The sequence below is a fragment of the Chroicocephalus ridibundus genome, chromosome 9 (assembly GCF_963924245.1).
Source record: "Chroicocephalus ridibundus chromosome 9, bChrRid1.1, whole genome shotgun sequence".
NCBI classification, from domain to species: Eukaryota; Metazoa; Chordata; class Aves; order Charadriiformes; family Laridae; genus Chroicocephalus; species Chroicocephalus ridibundus.
In genome coordinates, this window is record NC_086292.1 from 35,630,386 (window position 1) to 35,651,884 (window position 21,499).

Consider the following 21,499-nt stretch of genomic DNA (forward strand, 5'->3'; position numbering starts at 1 on the left):
AGCAGGCATTGTGTATGTACAGTGCCTTTTCTACTCAAAGAAATCCAGGAGACTGTTATCTAGAGGAGGGGACCATATTCGCTACACTCTAGTTTTCCATTAGTCTTGTAGTGTTCAGTGCATATTTTGGCAATTCCTTTTCATTTTTTGATTCTGCTAGTCAGTAATTGACATTTGTTTTCTTAGTGTCATGACCTCAGGCCTGGAGGCTTAATTCATGTTGCAATCAACTGCCATCACTCAGCAACAAAAAACTTCCTGCTTAAATGGGTAAACATTATTGAACAAAATGTGTAAGGCCTCTTAGACTGCAAAGGAATGGAAATGAGAGCTGCCTCAGTACCAGAGGAACTGCAGAGAACCAAGAGCAGTAATGGTCAGCAAGCGCCAGTGTACTCAGGGCAAGTGAAGACAGAGATCTCTGATTTTTGCCTGAGTGTGCTCTGTTACAACTCCAGTAAAGTCAATTGTGCTTACCAATGTAAGCATGCTTTATCCACTACGTATATGGTCAAACAACAGTATACATTCAGTTTACAGACCGGAGCTGTGAACCGCTCAGTAAGCTGGTTCTACGGCCCATAGTGCGCTCTGGGTTTGTCCTCTTTGCCTGGAACTCCTAATACTGTTCTGAAAAACTAGCGAAATAGGTGTTAACTTATGCGAGACCCCAAGTCAGTGCACATTGGATCCTGGGACTTCTCTTTCTCCCTTAGATTAACTTTTCTGATTATCTTGTGTTTATTTAGTTGAAATACAGTATGCCCGCTTCTGCGGCGATTAATTTAGCTAAATTCAAAGGGAAGGCTTTCAGCTTTAATTGCTGCAGTCTTTGAAATCTGAACATGAATTCTCATAGCAAAGTGGTCATAGGCCATGAGCCGTTTAGGAACAGTTTGTTTAGGTAAGCTGATTTTCAGCTATGGAATCTCTTTGAAAAGATCCTTTTGTTCATTTTCTTCTCGATTGGGTTTGTCTTCTAATTAGGTTTTGTAGATTCATCATTTACAAATTGATTTATACTCTGTGGTGTGTGTATGCGTTCACTCAGAGTAGCACACAAAAGAGAAGCAGGTATTCTCCAGATTTGTCCTTCAATTTTTCTTTATTTCAACAAATACTTATAGTGACATCTTTTTGTAATATCCCCGTTCACATGAGTCACGGTCTAATGTTTGTCTCCCACCTCTTGATTATCATTTCTAACATAGTTTCCTGAAAAATCATTTTTATGTATTTTTGTTAGTACAAGTCAATCACGTAAATGTGATGCCAAAAGGCAAACACAAATGATATGAAAATACTATCAAAATAAGCATGTGTAAACAACTGAATACTTTCCAATCTTGCCCAGCTGTATTTTACAAATTACATTAAATCCATTTATGTTAATTTTATGTCTGCTAGCTGAATTTAACTTAATATAATAATTTAATATTTTCCACATATTTGTTCAGCTCTTTTTTTTCAGTTTTCAAGGGATTTGTAAGAAATGGGTATTTAATTCAGCCTAATGTGGTAATGGTAAATTATTCTTCTGTTTTCAGTATTTGCCTACAAATTTGATTTCTACAGTCACTAGCATAAGAACATCAATGAAAACTAGTAAAATAGATTAGAGTAAAACAATGAAACTTATTGTTTCATTATTTCTGTTCTGTGAGCTTCTCAAGTAATCTGTTGATAATCTGTCGAATTAAAGATACGTTCCTATCTGATGCTAGTTGGCGTGTTTTCCACACTAATTGACAGGATAGTTTTTCATAAGATGCTGTCCTGTACATACAGTGCATATATCTGGTCCAGAGACTCTTGTTAATATTGACTCGAAAAGTTCAAGTCTCTTGCTCGGGGAAAATACAACTTTTCTTGGTTTAAATAAATGGGATTATCATCTACCAAAATCTGCAGTTTCAAATATCCGGATTTTATTCTGCTGTTATACACATTTGGTATATAACATATATTTTTTTTTTTCAATTTGGATAAAACAGAAGAACTCGGACTTTCTTCAAAAGTCTTTCTTCAAAATACTTTCATGCAATAACTTCCCAGCTGATTACACCTTGGAAATCAGTGTGCGTTTAATAACAGAGGGCAAAGAGCATGAAGGATGAAAAGTCTCTACAAGAAAATTCTGTGCATTGTCTTTCTTACCATAAAATAGTAAGTGTTGGAAACTAGATGTACCATTTACAGCTGCCTTTGGACAGCTGTGAATTTATGGAGAGTGTAAAACCAAAATAATAATTATATTCTTGATTAGCATTAACTGTAATGATTAAATCCATAAACTCAGCCGTGTTCTAATTTTGTTACATCTTGTTTTCATAATAAAAGGTCTTTATACAGTGACCCCGTACAGATTTTGTAATTATCATTATTAAAAGGCAATGATGCTAATTTTGTTAGAGGTCCACTCAACTTCAAGTTAGCTGTAGAGCCACAGAAGCTACTGTTTATATGTACTATTTGCCATATGTCACAGCTATGATTGAGCTATTTGTTAGGCTTGTCTTAGTCTATCATCCTAATTGCATCTATCTTATGGTGAGAAACCTGAAGGTACACCTGGTTCTGCAGTTCTCCATGTAACCCCCTATTTTCATTGGTCCAGCTTGGCACCTTAATCCTCTCTCTTGTGTAAAGCCGTACTAGTGATGCAAACAGTCTTGACAAGACAACATAGAATCATAGAATGGTTTAGGTTGGAAGGGACCCTAAAGATCATCTAGCTTCAGCCCCCTGCCACACATCCAGCACTCGGGGGGGAGCTAACTTCTCTCTGACGCATATTTCTGATTAAGTCCATCTTAACTTTTAATGAATTTCAAAGTCCCATTCAATGTGTGAACTGGAAAACCATATCCTGAAAGGTTACAGCCACTCAAGCTAAATTGCTCAGAAATGACTGAAGAGCGGCCATCGGACAAAGGTCCCATTGACTTCCCAGAGAACAGATTCCTGTCCGCCAGTGTGTCCTCTTCTGAAATAAAGCAATTCACCTTCTCCTTTAAACATGAGATTTATAGTGGCCAACAATTCCTAGTAACAACTAATGTGAATAAGTTGTGTAAATAGCTTCTTTAATTCATAGGGGAAACAAATGTAATTAATAACTTATAAAAAGCTTCTTGGAATTAACTCTCCTTTTAAGTGTGGAATACTTGTCTTAAGTAAGCTTGTGTAAATGATCTCTTTCTAAATGAAAATGCCTGTGAAGAAGCTGCACAAAGAAAATAGTCATGAATATGCTAAAACCGTGTGTATGGGGAATATAGCTAGAGTGATAATGAAGCCAAATGGTGGCGTTTGCACATGCATTTCTTAAACACTTCATAAAGGATCTCTTGATTCTTCCAGGCTACAGAAAAACTATTCAAAATTATTTAAAATACATCTTAGGGGGATTTTCAGTAATGGAACATATATGACATAAGAGGAGATTGAAATCTTACTGAAGTCTAGATTTACTTGCGTAGAAAAGATTATAGATAACAGCCAACAGGGAGGAAATAATTTGAAAAATATTTTCATAGTTTGTTGCTGGTACTTGTTGAGTCTCTTCGTGATGGTTCAATGCCTATGTATTTATTATTTTGATGCAAACTTAACTCCTCAAAAGAGATAAAGTGTGTAAAGAACCATGCAGATCCAGGTCCATCTGATAGATAATTCCATTGGTATTTTAGCAGCTTCCTGGGTTCAGAGTCCTGTATGAAAAGCCTAAAGGCCAGTTCAGGTACTGTGTTCTTAATGCAGGTGTCATTTAAATATGGCATTAATAATAAAAAAAATTATTTTACGTAACTTTTTTTAGATTTCAGAATGTCTGCTAGTATTAGCTTCATCTTCTATTTATTTAAATCACAGATTACCAATTCCTTTTTTAATCAGATATTACCATTGAGGAAACTTCAGTTCAATTTGGTTCGCTATATTTGCTTATTACATTTCCATCCTAGAAAACAAAATGAAAAAAAAAAAATCTCTCTCTTAACCCTTATTGAAGTGTTATATGAAATTGTCAGTTCCAAGTATACTGGTTAATTTGATGTGCTGTCATATCACAAGCTTCTCTAAATGTATTTGGCTTTTCAAGGTGCACATCAAATGGTTTCCATGTAGTAACTGTACCTTGGAGAATGGAAAATTTGTTCTCAAATTAATTTTGCTGTTCTCCCCCATCTTTTTTTGTCCTTTATTTCCCGAAGTATATATATTTATATTCACTACCTTAACAAAGCAATACAAATGGAATTCCAACTAGAATTTTGGTTACATCAGTTGTCACCGAGAAGTGAAACTGCAGAAGCAGTTCGCTAAGGTTACCTCAGTTGAATTAAGAAAACTTTTTCATAAATTTAATTTTTTTTTAATGGAATATTTACTTCCCTAAAAGACACTATCATAGCTTTTAAAATAGCACTGAAACCTCTTCCATATCAATTCTGTTTTTACTACATGAAATGTTTGACTTCGACCTGCTTGCGCTACACTATTGCATATACTTGCATTTTGATTCATAACAATGTTTAAAACAGCCCTGTGATCGAGAGTTAACATATTTCCCTCTCATCTTCCATATGACAAATTTTGATGCAGAAACTAAATATTTCTCTGTTAAAAACAGTGAAACATTAAGGTGTACTCTTTAAAGCTGAAGATTATAAGGGTTTGTTTTACCAGATTGCCCGATTACTTCTAGTGTGTGCAACTGAGAGACGACTAAGAACAGTAACTGACTTCCTTGACGAGTTCAGTTATTATTCCTTTATAGGTGCACCTTGGGAATAAATAGTTAATGCACATCATGCACCAAAATGTGTGCCATTTTACAGTAGGATAAACAGCTACAGAAAAATATGATAAAAGTGCTCCAGGTAAAAAACCAGAAGCTGTCTACCCCAGCCTTTGTTTTAATTCACAGAAGCACAATTGATTTATTGTGGAATTTGCATTTTATCCACAACAATCCCTTTGCATTTTATCCACAACAATGTTCTATATTGCAGGAACCATCTCATCTCTTGATTATTCCCCTTTTTTATTTGAGACTGAATCTGCTGATGTTTCCTTACATTAAATCTTGTTAAGTGTTAATAGATTCAGTGTTTTAAGTGTCATGCACTGCAGAGGCTTTGAGCTATACCTTGCAGAAATACAGTTAGGAAGCAGTACGACTTGCACATACAAATGGAAATTTCTCAGGAGGCACTATTATACAGACTCGGATAAGATCCTCTTTAATTTTGTTGAAGTTACTGTAGCTACACCTGGATTTTACTTTTAAGCATAGCACAACACACAAAATACAACTGAAACATTAAAGGCTTGGATTAGTTTCAAGAGTGATTTTGCGTCTCTAAAGCCTAGGGAGAGTTTTGCAAGTATTTGCAATTACATGCAATCTCTATTTAGTAGGTATTATTAAACTTACGTTCTCAGAACTGTTTAAGGAGTCACTTAATGTCTGAGTTAATGAACTACTTTTTGAAATGTGAAATTATCAGCATAACTTTTCACATGGAGAAATGGCTTTTTGAAGTGATAAGTTAAAAAATGTACCCATAAAAATCTCCCTCTGCCGTAATGTATTCTGCAATGCATAACCATCAGCATTATATACGCTAATAAGATAACTTGGGTGTTCCCTCCCCTCTGCCCCCCGCTATGATCTTAGTGAAGTATTGTTAACTCTCTAAAGGCTGTACAGACCTTCTCTAAATGTCTAAATATACTTATGGCAAATCTGCTTTTTGGTATTCAAGCCAGAGGATTGAGGGTGTTGAAAGACATCCTTAAAATGTCATCTAAATATGTCACAAAATTGTTTACCTATGTGGAGTCATGTACTACATTCTTAAAAGACTGACATCGACATACTACCTGTATGTCCTCCCTTCCTCTTATTTTTTTTTTTCCCCTAAGAACAGCTGAAAACTCTGACCTGTGTAATTAGAAACACTTGTATCCAAAAACAATGACAAATCTGTGTATTGTCACAGAACATTATGTGTATTATTACAGAACATTATATTATATGTATGTGCCTACTTCATTTATTATCCCCTTTTAGGACGTTGACATCAAATCTTACACTTCTATAAGAGCCCGATGCTAGACACTGGCAATTGCACTTGATGTATTATAAAGCTATATTGCAAGCTCACTGCATGGGCTTCATGTGCACATAAAACCTATAGGTACATAAAGAATATCAAATGACAAAACTAGAAAGCTGTTTCTTCATACTTTATTTTACAATTCCTCACTAAATATATTTACAAGACACAGAGTTTGCTTTAGTGCAATACATAGTAATGTTGCATAAGTACAAACTGTTGAACTTTCCTAAAAAAAATAAAGAAATAAAGCACTTAACTGATGTTACAGCTAAGTATGTAAAGCAACGTTAATAACTCTGAGTGAAAATGCTAACAGCATCTTTTCTTTTCATAAACAATTTCTAGAAACAAACCACAAACCAGCATTACGTATTCCAAACTACTAACCCATGTACAGTACCATATCATTTAAAAAAATGATTTTTTTAAAAGCACATATACTGTACTGTATGGCAGTCTTTTTCTACAGATACTGACTTACTCTTTTAATACAAATATGATATTACCTTGGCAGTTTTGAAGAACAAAGTTATCTCGAGATATCAAACATCAGTAACAAACTCTGATAAGCACAGCTTCTTGAGAACTTGCTTTAACAGCATTTCTTCACAGTGATATTTATGAAAGGTTGGAAAAAGATTAGCATAAAATATTTCCATCCTTTTTCAGTTTTTATGCAAAAATCATTACTTTATATTGGTAATTATAAAATTACAAACACTTTCTATAAGTAACTGCATCTGTAGTAATGATAGAAAAAGTTATCAGTAAGATACCTAAAATGAGGCTTGCATAAAATGATAGTTTGAAGAAAACTAGGTATATCTTTTAAAAAATAATAGTAAGGAAGGTAACTTAATTTAGAATAAGCAACACAGCAATTTAACAGAGACAACCTATTAATCAATTAAAAAAAGCTAATTATTTGTTAGTGTTAAAAAATAAAGGAATTGTGATGAGGTGAAATCAACATTTAAAAAGATATGATGAAACATTTACTCTTAATCTTAGTTTTGGCACTTCATTGGAACAATTACTTTACCAAAGACCAAAATATGTATAAAAGATATACAGCTCCTTGACATACCTTGCAAATATAGTACATAAGTACTGGCAAACACTGAAAATATAGTTAGTTAAACATTCCCACAGATTTGCACATGCATGCACTATTTGGACAACAGCATTGTATCTATGTTCTTGGCGGCGACAATCTTGCATTACTGGGGTATTTTAGGCCATTTCTTCAGCAGATCTTGTTTCTGATTTAAGTCTTACAAATTCTTTAGCAACTTCGTCATTGGTCCTCTGGGAAAGTATTCTAAGAATTGTCAACCCCGTTTCATCTACGGAGATGTTTCTCAACAAGGGGTACCAAGACGCGCAGCTACCTTTCTCTGCTATGTTTTGCAGCTGAATAACTGTCATTCCTATGATGCGATCTTCCCTGGCAAAGCAGTAATCTTTCACTGAGAGGTGAAGTTCGTAGGCTCCTGGCCTATCTTCGTTACTCAAAATGCTGCACAGATTAAAAATACAAATTTAGAACAAGGAGTTCAGTTTAATTCCCCTAAGGAATGAATGTACTCTAGAAATCTTTCTTATAAAAATTAAAGCGATAGTGGTAGTTTAATTTTTGTAGTTCCATTTTGTTGCAACAGAATATAATTTAATTTTAAACCTTCTACACAGTTAACCTTTCAGATGCTACTGACGATGTCGCCTCTGTTCCCACTAACCTGAACAGAAACAGAGAATTCGTTGTTCCCTCAATATCTGAAATAAACATTACCTTTCCCTCCAAAGTACACAAAATGTTCAACTACTTCCACAACTATGATAACCACATATTTAAATCAACTGTAAAAAATAAGGAAAATCACTGGCAGCAAGCCTCAAAAGGAGCTTTGTGGTCAGACTCTGTGAAAGTGAACTCTGTCTTCTCAGGGCTGGGGGGGAGGAAACGAATTGGTCACAGTTATGAAAGGGGAGGAGGAGAAACAGGTGAGAGGTGTGGGGAGAAGCACTAAGTTTAAAACTCCAGGTTAGGTGAAAGTTTCTTATTGCTTTAAGCATTGAATAATAGAGATAAATAATACCGTTAACACGTGCACAACCCTTTACATATTCAGATATCTCAACAATCATAAAGGCGCAGATATCTAGCAGTAATAATTAACGCTTTGGTCCAGATAACTACTTAGGCAAACAGATTCGTAGGTATATAAATAGTTATTCCTATGTAGAGAAACAAATTGTGTATTTTAAGCAGCTTAGTGGTTGTTATTCTTCATATCTCCATATAAAAAAAAGATACAAATTATTAAACAATTTTGACATGGTGTCTATATCTGTGGACTCTGATGTGTATAGCTGCCTTAGGACATTTTTTTTCTGTTCTTGTATAAAATATGCAAATAATAGACAAAAGAGACTTACAATTGGAAAGTTTCATTGTATTTTGGTGACCAGGTGTTGCTCTTTGTCTTGGTTCCATGTTTTCTTTTCTTGTCACTTAGGTTAGGACCTAATATGCAAACTTCCACAAATGGCCGGAACATAGCTGTTGTTTGCCAGTTTAGATTATTAATTGCTACAACTATAAAAAAAAAAAAAGAAACGGAGTTAAATAAAATTTCATTGCAGAAGCTCCAATTAATTATCCAGTATGACTTTGTGTAGCCAATGAAAAGTAACCTGAGAGCTTTCCTACAGGATACCAATACTTAGCAAACGTAGGACGAGCTTTGCCTGTTCTCTGCCAAGAGGTCTGGCTACTTTCAGTGACAATAGTAGTAAATATAAACATATATTTCACAAATGCTTTACATTAACAGCTCTTTTGTCTGCTACCTTCACTGTAATTAAAAAAAATCAGCTTATATGAATGTAAATGATACTGGGTTTCCTCTGGAATTCAGGTTGTGCAGAACAAAGGCATTTTGTTAAAAATGGATTTTTTTAAGTCTTGGTGCAGTCATTCACCACCCATCTTTGCTACCACTTTTGGAAAATTAAATTACATGCAAGCAATTCACAAGTGTAATTTGGCATATTTAAATTTATAATTCCAGAACATGGTATAATAAATTTTAACTGTCTACACAGAGAAGCATAGACAGTACTTACCTGCATGATCTTAACTGCTGCTGATGTTGAGCAAGGAAAAAGTACGATCCTAATCACCTGAAGCATGCTCATAGCTTTACAAGTACTGTAATACTTAACATTTGTTATTTCCCTACTGGAATGTTTTACTTAGGATGTAGTGCTTGGGGGTTCTGGGCTTAGTTGTTGCTTTCTTTTTAAAATTAGCTATTTGAAACTTACCTTTTACAGTGACTTTATGCTCACCAGTTCCAGGATGTGTAGAGACATCCACCTGTATAGATATCTCACCCACTGAATTATTAGTGGTTTGACCTAAAATAATAATTATTAGGTTAGCACACTTGGCTTCTCAAATGCATCAAGAGAAATAGACAGTGAAAGAATGTGAGCGGTATTTTCTATCAGAAACACTAAGAAATTTCTGACATATATTTCACATTTAAGTGGGAATCAGTTACAGATTCATAAGTGATTTTGACACAAAAGTACCTGGCAATTGCAAATGTCTATGTAAAGCACCTCAGTAAAACAAAAACCCCTTTCACCTGGAACCTTCCATTCTGGTTGTCATTAGCTTTGTTTGCATCTTGAAATGCAAAAGCTGGTGGTTTTGTCACTTTGTTTGCATGCGCACCCCAAAAATCTTATTGCAAGTGTGCATTTGGAAACTTATTTCTGTGTTGTTATTGATGAATCCTTTGCTGGGGGTTATGTCTAAGCAAACTACTGCAGCTCTGCACTAGCACAGACACAGGGGCTTACAGAAAAAGAGAGAAGGTTGTAGGGATGGCAGAGGAGCCAGGAGCTTAATTTTGACAATTTTTACTTTTGAGCACCAGCACAGGTTCTAAGTCAATTTGCACATAACTATTCCTTACAAGAACTCTTAGTATGTATTGAAAGGCCCTTTAATATATCAGATTATAACAGCATGATATAAACAAAATTGGATATGTTTTTTTGTTCTTTAATTGGATGACTGTGAATGTTGAACTCTGTGAACTGTGGACTTGCTCCCCAGCCTAGTCTCTGTGAACCACATACTAAAGCAAATTCCTACCCCTTTATAACCAGCTACGATTTCTGCGGTTAGCAGAGGAAAGATTCTTTCTATTTATGCAGAAATTCCTTACCGCACTGTTTCCCCATCCATCTATATGTGAGGAGAAGCAAACATTCCTTTAGAAGTTTTCCATCAGCTCATGCAGGAATTAAGGAAGGGGTACAGAGAAGAGGGGTGTCTTGTGTAATCATACTGGGGGAAAATGGTTTTGGTTTTGTCCCCCCCTCCCCCTGCAATTAGTTTATACCCAGAATGTATTATTTTATTTTTTCCTTTATCAGGCATAGTTTTTTCTGGATTTCACCATCAGTGGCTTGCTAGAAATGTGTTCTACGCTGATGTTTATTCATTGTGTTGGCATAATCTGTAATTACATCCTGTACACTGGTTGAACATTGCAAGGTCAATTATATAATCTTACGCCAAGCATCACTGCTCCAGAGAACAAGTTTTTTTCCCGATACATCAAAATGTGGAAATTCAGTGCTCAATTAACTTGCTCAGAATCCCTGAAAACTATTCTGCATTTTCCAGCTTTCAGGTGAGTTTGGCATGGAATTGTGATCAATCCACTTTTGAATTATAGTCAATAGTGTTTTAGCAAAAATACAGAGTGTCAGTATCCTAATCTGGTTATAGCAGCTACTTCTGAGTCACAGTGTACCTGTACAAATTTTGCTTCTAGATGTATTTCAGTATCAGCCAGAGGGTTTGGACAATTACTGACATGTAAATAGGCAAGTTGTTAGACATCAGCTTTTTAATGACAAGAAGTTTAGTTTCAGTGGCAGCCATTACACTTGTTGTATTTGAATAATTACTTCAAGCTGCACTATACGGGATCTCTGATTAGGTTGCTGAATCATTCTACATCTTGTTCACAATAAACAATACATATAAGGACATGTATAAAAAGACAGGAATGAAATGGACTAGAAAAGCTAAATATAAATTAGTAGAAGAGCTTTATTTGGAATACTAAAACAATGTATTATCTTTCTGTACAGTAAAATTAGCTTTTATTTAGGAAGAGAAAGGAAATTCTCATTTGGTCAAGGTCAAAGTTAAAAGTGATTTCCTTCTCTCTTGCAAACACAGTATCTTCAGACCATGCATCAGAGAGTAGCATAATATTGACACTGAGTTTCTCCTGCTTGAAATAAAATTTATCTACAAGTTTAAAAATAACTAATTGTTTGGAGTGCAAAGTGCTATGGAAATTTTTTCTCTCCAGAAAAACAAGGTTTTAAGAGAGGCCTCATTTTCATTATACAAAATGTGGTGTTTTTAATGGAGTTATATTTAACCCAGCGCGCTGACTTGTGCGAAAACACCTTCCCTCATATGGATTACTTAACTTGAATGAAATGAAGACAAAACTTGGGGGGGGTTTTGTTTGCAGTTTTTTTGTTTTTTTTTAACACCTAAAATTCAGAGGGCAGCTTATGCGGGGTAGTCCTCCAATACTCTGTATAATATGTACTTATATAGAGAGTATTCTCATTGGCTTTCTGATGTCAAGTAAATCAAAGAGAGCAGAGACTGGAGCTTACAGAGCATTAATCTGTCTTGTTCTTTCACATTGTGAAATTCCACCTTTTTAAGTTGTTACATACTGTACGGAATTCAACCTTAACAGGTTCTTTTTGTCATGGTGGACCTTTTTTATAAATGATGCTTTTGATTCCACGTATAGCCATCTTCGGCTGTGAAGTCTGAGTTGAACATGCTGTAACTCTAACTCGTTAATCTTTTGTTCTGATTAAAAAGCTCTCATTGAGAAGCTGTGCAGGAAAAGAGAACCAGGAATTTGCAACACCTAAATCATAGGGATGCTGAATGGACAGGATAAACTGACTGTACTGAGAGAGGGTACAAGAAGTTATCAAACTCTCTCTCAATCAAAATTAATAATAATTTACCACTGACTGCAGTGGAAGGTGAGTCAGGCTGATCCTGAATATCACTGAAAATATCAGACAGTGTCAATTACTTGTTTTAGCCTCTACCTTTAAAAAAGCCCAAACCAAAACCCCTTTTGGAGAAATCAGGGACGTTTTAAAAGAAAAAAAAACTAGCATTTTCCTTACATAGCTTATGCAGCAACCTGTGGGTGATGGTAGTAATGGAGCGTGCTGTGTTAACCTGTAATAATGACACATTAGATCTTACCGAGACAAAATCTATGAATCCACAAGATAAATCTTGTTCTGTTTCTCCAACTTTTTTTTTTTATTAAATATGCAAAGTACATCCTTGCAAAGGTCTCCTAACTGATCTTTTTCTTTCCTTTTCCTTGTAGTCCATAATGCACAACAGTGCTCTAAGCAGTACCACTAACATAGTGGGATTAGTCCTGCATGTATAGTACTGTTTGATACGGCTACAAAGCAAGCTGTGTAAAACATCACACAGTTTTATCCTGAAAACAGCTGACATCAGGATGGCCATAACATTTCACTATTGCTGAGGAAACTTCCTGCAGCAGAATGTCTTGGCCAGCAGAGGCAATTTCTAGAGGAGTCTAGAATATAAGCTTGGTTTCTTTCAGTTACCACTCCATCTATATGCCATTTGCTTTCTATCTCTCTGACCTGCTGAACAAGCTAAAGACATAATTCTAGGACATTCAGTATTTGCTAATAGCAGCTTTTGTTGACATTCAAGAACTTCATTTTAAAGTCTCTGATCTGTTTATTTCTGCTGTTTTGTTTTCTTTCTTGCTACCAGTTCTTGTAAAGTCACAGCAGGAATTAGTGATTCTGAGCGCACTATAGAAAGGTCTGTTTATCCCACCACATTTAACAAGTGAATTTAACTGACAACAACTATCTAGCCCTGCACTGCAGAGGATCATTGCACGTTTCTTCCTTTAGTTCTGTAATAAAACTCATTAGAAGCTCACAAATAATTCTGTGTTATGTTTGAAAACCTTATGGTTACTGAAGTATTACTGCTTCTAATACTCCAAATACTCCAGTTCAGATTTCATTTGTTAAATTATTTATATGAATCAAAATACAGCATCCTCTTATAGCTGGGTTTTAAAGTGATCACCTGCATTTAAACTGCAGTTGTTCTATTGCAGCAAACAAACTGTAAAGGAGAAAAAATATTTCCTCTGGCCAAAGATGCTTGCTCCTCAGTGGACAAAATGTCCAAACCAGCCAGGCTTTGATTCCTTCCTTATTTAGCACTTGGAATGTCATTAATGTGATAGTTATTATAGCCCTAATGATCTTGACAGAATAGACCCATTTTGGACCAAGTACCTAGTCGAATGTTTCTTAGGCCTGATAGTCACATTGGCTACATATGCACACAGAGATTCTTCTGTCTTCTATTCCTTAGTAGGTACCTTTGGGGAAATGTGAACATGTGGACTCTGAAAATAGCAGAAAATACAAGTGGAAAAATGAGTAATGTATAATTTGTAAAAATAAAACAGAAACTCCCTATATTCTCTAGAATAATACTCCTGCTAAATGCAAGAGAATCCTGAATCAGTCTGTGATCGTGCACAAAAGCACATTTCTGTGAAAGGGGTCCTTTGTCCTGCTTGACTCCTGTAGCAGCAAAAAGTTTTAAGAAAGTTTTCCTATCAGGAGGACTTTGGAAATTAACTTCTAGGTTTGCATGAAGAAAGAGTCCAGCAGAAATAAATGGCATTCACAGAATATGAGCCAGCATAAAATTTAAGAATAGAATTTAAGACTTTGAAATAGCAGGAACAGTAACTCTGATGGAGTGTACTTTCCAGCTGCTCTGGAAGTTGGGCCACGGAAACTGGGATGCTTTCCTAACTTCTTGGGGGAAAAAAAAAAAAAGGAAAGTAATAAGAGTAGTTTGTTTTGGGGGCTACTAGGAGCAAGAATATGCAGCATGGGCCTCAATAAGAGAGGCAAAACACATCTGGGAAGCTAAGCTAATCGTTGGACTGTTCATAGGGCTCAGGTCTGACTCCCGAACTCCCACAGTTATGCTGCTATGAGTATTTAAGACGGCAGTGTTTGTGTAAATAATTAGTAAAACCAGCACTGTAGCTATGCCCAAAGTTTGCACTATTTATATATTCTAATATAAACATAGGAAAGTTTATGTAATGATGCAAATACTCATGCAGAAGTATTTATGGAAGACAAAAGTGTCTGAAAAAGTATTGCCTGACCTATCTGTTAAAAAAGTTAGTTTTTATCTGGTATTGTATTTAGACAAACGTTATCATCAATCTTGCAATCTCTTCTTTTACACTTCAATGTGGCAAAATTTGACAGCTGTAAGAACGTGAAACACAGCAGCCTTGAAAACTGAGCAGTGAAAACCCAATAATTTGATGGCATAGAAAATCAGCCAGAAATACATAGGGCTGAACCCCAAGAGAAAAATCCGTCCCCGCACTCGGCCGTGCAAGCCTTCTCTTCCCTCAGCTCTGTGCCTGTGCTACAGGGTTTGAAAATGGTTGTATAATCCTAGGTTAACATGGCAGTTCATGATATGGAACATCAACTATCTTATGTTCTATCTTATGGTAGCAATTCTTTCTTGAATTTACTATATATTTTTTCTTCACATAATTATATTCTAGTTTTCCATATGTTCATGGTTGATTACATTTATGGAAGGGCTGAAATGACCCTAGGTTGAGAAGGTAAACATGAATTAAATATTTTATTTTATGCAAAGGGAGTGCTTCATTAAACAGTAAGGAATCTGACATTTGCCAAACACCCATCTAACTAAATACTAATGCGCTTTGTACTGAACCAATCAGTGCTTTTACAATAATATATATATTAATATATATTAATAATAATAAAAAGCTAAGATGAGATTAGACAAAATTTGTTTTGTTCATCTTGGAATTTAATAACTTTCTTATTCCTCAGCTTTGTATTACCATCTTGGTATTTGACATTTCTCTTCTTCCAGTTGGCATAGATCTATAATGAACTTTAGCTTACTCACATTGTTCCTTTCTGCCCTATTTGAGCTAATTTCCCCGACTTCCGTACCAAATAGAAGTGATCTTCTCTTCCTGATTTTTTTCCAGCCTTTCCTTTTACTTTATACTTATTTGATCAAGTCTCTCTCTGTATGTCTACACTGCCTCCTTCTAATGTCTAGGGTTTCTGTGTAGTTCTGGGGCTAGATGCTATTTTAAAGACTGTCGTCTTCCTGGACTATTGTAGCTTATGACTTTCTCCTCCTCTCATTCAGGCACTCAAAAGTTGTTGCAAGTGGTGACTTTTGCAGTATTATTGCCCCAAAGTAGTCAAAGATAATAAGCTAGGCTCTGAAACAATCTTTACAGCTGTATTAAAAGTTCCTAAATCTATGGTGGTTTACATTTTCTTCTCTTTTTTTATTATGGCTTTTAGGATTTGGAATCTCAAGTCTGTCTTTACCTCTCTGAGGATTCGAAATCTAGTTTAAAAGAAAAACAACTACCTGCAAACTAATCATCATGCATGACATGATTTCAGTATCCGAGACACAGAAAAGCTCACTAAGCACTGCGAGCCAGGCAATAGAACCAGCTGAACGGGACACGTTGCCCTGTGGTAACCCCATCCCAACCCATTTGCTAGTGAGCTTCTTTAGCATAAATCTGACCATTTATTTATATACCGGACCTACGCTTTGACCTTATTTTCTATATAGGCCATAAGAACAAAGAAGTTGAACAAATACTCAAGCTTTCACAGTGCCCAATGTTCCAGGAATTACACAAGCTATGAAATCAACACTTTAATTTAGACAAACATTTGTCATCTTCTGATTAATGATGCCGATAAAATACATGTATTTGTCTGGGGTTCATCTGCTAATTTATCAGAAGGAAAAACATCTGGGCGACTAATCAACTTATTTTTTACAGGATCCTGAGGCTCTATAATTTAGAGGAAAACCTTGAGTGCATGTTTTAACATTTTCATTTAATACAAAGAGCGGAGTTGTTAAAAGCTGGATGTAGTAAGTTAGTATGTGTGCTAGAGAAAAGGAAGGCAACAGGGAAACCTGCTTTAAGTAATAATAACCACACTAACTGCAACACATGCTTTGGTTTAAGAAGTTGCTATACAAACTGTGATAATTGTTTGTTTTGTCTGAGAACCAAGTTCAGTTACTTGATGGCTGACTTTCAGCAACCATTCTTCACCAGGCTGCCATGAAAAGATTGAAAAGATTTAGAAGGTTTGTATTTGATTAGAAAACAGAAATCATTTATCGTAAGGATCACTTGGTGTGAAGGTATTAAGGTTGACAAAAGGTTCTGCAGCATACATAAGCCTCTCAATTGTACACAGCCATGCTATCAAAATACATTCTCTCCTATTTGAATTTCTGTAAGGTCAGACAGAGTGATAGGATGAATTCAGAAAGCATTAGTATAAAAGTAGAATATTATGGTATGAGTAGAAAGTATTGGTTTGAGTGTCAGGGTGGAATCCCCAGCTAATAGCTAACTATTTAATTTATATTATGGTGTGAGTAGAAAGTACTGGTTTGAGTGCCAGGGTGGAATCCCCAGCTAAGGCTTCCCCCTTCATCTCTGCCTGCTTCAGGTACAAGCCATGCTTCAATTGTGCCCCTCCATTTTCTGTAGCCACTTGTATGTCTGTATGGTGAGAAACCAGGGATGAACCAGCTTTGATCTGGGAGATGAGTACCCAGTTAGCATCATCCATCCGCCCGTATGTATATGTATATGTGTGTGTGTGTGTATATATACATACACACACACAGAGTCCAGTGCTTTAACCAGGCAACATACAGGCAAGTATAGCCTCTCAAGTTAAGAGGTTTACGTATGTAGTGACTGCTCCACTGATACCATTAAGAAATTATTTTTGAAAACTGATGTCATATAACTGATGGATACCAGTAGCTTGTGTTCAGTTTCTTGAAGGCTTAAGAGAAACTGTAATATACAACTTATTTCTAATTTACGTGCTTTACTATTTCATTTAAGGAGTAAATAACAAAATCTTCTATTGTAACAGCCTCTTAAGTGAAAGTTCTGTAAAAACCTTATGCTTCACCAGCAGTCTGTTTTTTTTTGTATGTGAACTTTATATTTATTTTCTGCCACTATTCTGAATGCATTTATTTTGATCTTAGCATATGCTGGAATACTTCTGTTGTAATTCTGCAAGTTTCTACATTGTTGTAAGCTTCCTGTTGTTTGTCACTATACATTCCTTGCAATTGTAGGCTGATTTCTGCAGCTTATAATGCAGGTCTGTTTTTTTCTCTCACGAAATAAGGTTGTGTAACACATGATTGTGACCTCAATTTGAAACTGCAGTGGACGAAGCAGGGATTATTTCTTGAGTTAAATTCTGTCTGAAGTATAGGTTAAGAGAGAAATGGAAATGCTCTGTAGGACTTAAAGTTGATGATAGAATACAGGTATAGCTTTCAAAATATGACAGTTGTTAATAATACAACAGTTTTGACATGCAAAAGAGCAGAAACAAATCTTTCCTTTTTCACTTATAAGAGCCGCTAAATGATTTTTATTTTCTGTACTCTGATGTCATCTTGCCTAAACTATAGTATTTGCTGTTTTCTAAGTCAACTATCAGTTAAGGGTTTGAATCTGATTCCATATATTTAAGAATATAGAAGATAGTGAGGCTCTGCTTTGCCTTGTGCCATTACAGGTTGCAAAGGAACACAGAATTGAATTTTGGCTTGGCAGTCGAAAAGAATTTCGCTTCATTTTGATCACATAATTTCCTTCCCTGCGTTGGTAGCTTCACAAGATGAGTATGGAATTACTGTCACAGCTACTCATTCTCATTAGGTAAATATTTAATATTTTTAATTCTGCTCATTATCTTTTCTTGTTTCAGATGCTTCTTCCACTTTTAGCTTTCAATTGTCCACCATAAGAACAAAGAAATCTGATACAAATCAGCTGATGTGAAAGAATAGCCTTAGAAAGAATTAGAATAGCCATAGAAAGAATTTTCTGCAGTCATTTAAGCATACAAGTAGGGATTGTAGTGTGAGCTCCATGTTGCTAGAAGAGTATTGATTTTTCTGCTTAAGTAATACAAACTCTTTAATGTCAGGCTAAAAAATGTATTTCAGTCCTGCCACTATGGATTGCTATGTTGCATACCTTACAATAACAGTAGCATTCTCTAAGGAGGTTTATAAAACTAAGCTGATGTAAATTTATACGAAAAAACATTTCTCTGCCTATTTCCAACAAGTAACCATTTTAGATGCAACAGTGGCATTTACTTTGGAGAAATTTGTGGTAATAAATGAGAGCAAATTCAGAACACTGTAATGTTTGAGGTACTGTCTTTTTGGGCAGTTCGCTAAAACTAAAATCATATTTGTACAAATAATAGAATAGAATCATCTAGATTGGAAGGGACCTTTCAGATCATCCAATCCAAACATCAACTTAACACTGAAAAAAATACCACCAAACCATGTCCCTCAGCATGACGTCTACCCATCTTTTAAATACCTCCAGGGATGGTGATTCCACCACTTCCATGTTAGAGTTGATGCGAACCAAATGTAAACATTCACAACACTGGCTATGAAATTATTGAAGGTTTAAGACAACTGCTAAACTAAACTGCAGCCGTAATTCTCCTTTTAATTTTAATATCCTTTAAATTAAGTAGCCTCAAAGGTGAAGGTATAACTTAATTCAATAAAAAGGTAACTGCCAGCCTAAAAGTTCTCTCTTTTTTTGGAATGAATTTTGAGAAGCATCACGAGGACTGGTCTGAGCTTAGAGTGACAGTAAGTCAAATATACCATAGAGTAGGAAAGTTTGTACAATAGGCCAATAGATATGGATGTAGTTTTACTTCAGTGTTTTGAGTCTCTTCCTTCTCTTCTTAAATACAGAAATACAGTAAGAGTTTGTCCTTCGGCTTTTATAGTTTTGTCTTGATTTCGAAAATGTGGTTGAATTTAGCTCAAGTTTAGTTAAAATTAGCTTGTCCTGCCTGAACTGAAATTTGACCTTTTTGACTAGAGTTGATGTGGGTTGACAATTCGTATAAATACATCACTGTACAAATACATGGTCTTTGCAGAAACCTTTGAGCTTTCCTTGATGATATCTGTGCTGGCTTACTGGCTGCCATCCAGCTGTTAGCCAGCCATGGTGTGTTTTAGCCATACAGCTCTGAACCCTCAAGTCCTGCAACTGAGCAGGGTTTTAGAGGTCAGCTTGGCAGTGCGCTACTCTTTTACAACCGATTCATGCTTGGCACAAGCGTAGTGTGCACAAACAATTGTTCGGTCACAAAAGATGTTGAAAACACTCCATATTACAGTCTGAATTTATGCCAAAATGTGATCTTGGAGATAAATTTAGCAGAGAAAAATACCACTTTTACAGTATGAGCTAATATATATTATTAGTAGTGCCCAATCTAAAAGTGACAATCTACAGCTGACAAAAGTCCAAAGGAAACAGAATCAATCAGAGATCTGAACCTGTTGAAAACAGCTATAAGAGTTTAGCTTTCAAGCCTTTAGTGTATTGAAACCATCACATGAAAAACTATGAATCCCTGAGATTAAGTAATTTAAAAGTCAGGAATTTTTTTATTACTATTGCCTATGCAAATTGCTTTGTTTCCAGGAAGCTCTTTGGAATGCGTAGGCACAAAGCCTGGGAATAAAAACTTTGTTTCAAGCAATCATCCGTGTTTGGAAATGGTACAAAAGCATATTCTTGGATAACTGGGTTATTCCTACTGAACTTGACCCTGCATGTCCATGAATACAGGAAACATCAAGGACCAAAACATACACTTTTACACAGCTTTTATGCTTGTGGGGTGGGGGTGGGGGGGAATAACTCCCCCCTCCTCACACCAATCAAACAAATATTTGCCCTTCACTTTCTTAGAAACACTGCAGTTTAATCGTGGCAAATGAAAAAGTATGTTCACCTGTGGTTAAAAGTATTGTCTGATTCTAATAGTCATTAAAAGAAAACTGAGAATCCACTTTTATCTACAGTTATAGTTATTATTCAATATGCTATTTTCTTTAAAGTATTCTTTTTTTCCATTGCTTTGAGTTTAATTACATCTAACTGTCTATTGATTATGGATTGGTTACCTGTACAACTATGAGGGCAGATATAAATCTAATTATGCTTCAGAGAAAGTTTCTGATTTGCAAACATGGTCATTTTAGTAAATGCTAATGATACAGCTACAGTTTTGAGGCTGGAGGTCATAATAAATGAGTTTTTTAGTTCTTTTAAATGAGACATTAAAGGATGATGAAAAGCTATGAGTCACTTTTCCTTAACTTTCATTCCCAGTGGCTACGCTTCTGATAATGCTGGTGTGCAAATACAGGCATGCTAATGTGTGCACAGAAATGAACACAGACCTCAGGCTGAAACCATGATGAAAATCAGAAAATTCAGGTTTGCGGTTTAGGACTTATAAAGGATCTCTGCTTATGACTACAACCTGGTTAATTTTCTCTCCTGAAGTTACAATGAAAGTATACGTAAGGAAACGCAAAATATACTAGTAATTAATAATTTTCTGCCTAAATCCATATTGTTAATCTTTTTCGAGAGAGGGAAAAAAAGAATTTATTCCTTATGTACTAGAGTTTTTATAGTGATTTTCTCACTTGTAATGTATGAATTATTAACAGAGATCTTCAGTCTAATATGGGAGCTCCCTAGGAAATCGTTCCTTGGAATTAATGTTGGGGCAAGCTGCAAAACTGGTGTTTCATGCTTTTTATACTGTGAGTAACATACTGTACTTCAGAGGTAAAAGCAATTGATTTCCAGCTTAACTGTCCAATTAAAACTTTTCTGATTCTCCCTCTGGATTGTAATCTGCACATTATCTATACAAAAGCAGTTCCTGTATGCACTGTAGAAATATGAAAACACTGTCCTAGATTGGTAAGAAAAATGTTAAAAAATAGTTTCTTTTTCAAAGTAGAAGGAATCTTTGACTAAAAGTATAACTGTGAACTCTTGCCCTCTTACTGAAACCATGGAACGTCCTCTTCTGAAATACACCATTAATGAATGGCATATATATTTTAAATGAAGAGGACTTTGTTTTAATTTTTTTTGGTGCACTATGCCAAAATTCTAGAGCAGGAAAAAGTGACTTCAGTGTTCCTGATATCTAGATTCAAAGTACACCTAATATCATATTCTTACATG

General features: G+C 35.5%; 1 protein-coding gene and 1 long non-coding RNA gene across 3 annotated transcripts in view; one reads left to right on the forward strand and one right to left on the reverse strand.

Moving 5' to 3' along the window:
- Positions 1 to 21,499, forward strand: part of LOC134520384 (uncharacterized) — a 56,601-nt gene that overhangs the window by 28,681 nt on the left and 6,421 nt on the right. The window contains exon 2 of the long non-coding RNA XR_010072433.1: positions 17,970 to 18,112. This is a non-coding gene — a long non-coding RNA (uncharacterized LOC134520384). The remainder of the gene's footprint in view (positions 1 to 17,969; positions 18,113 to 21,499) is intronic.
- UNC13C (unc-13 homolog C) overlaps positions 6,247 to 21,499 on the reverse strand; it is a 228,370-nt gene continuing 213,117 nt past the window's right edge. For both annotated transcript variants that reach the window (XM_063345628.1, XM_063345627.1), the window contains 3 exons: positions 9,459 to 9,551; positions 8,568 to 8,727; positions 6,247 to 7,647 (listed from right to left, as the gene is read on the reverse strand). In XM_063345628.1, coding sequence (XP_063201698.1) covers positions 7,362 to 7,647; positions 8,568 to 8,727; positions 9,459 to 9,551 — 539 coding nt within the window. In that variant the 3' untranslated portion in view covers positions 6,247 to 7,361. The remainder of the gene's footprint in view (positions 7,648 to 8,567; positions 8,728 to 9,458; positions 9,552 to 21,499) is intronic.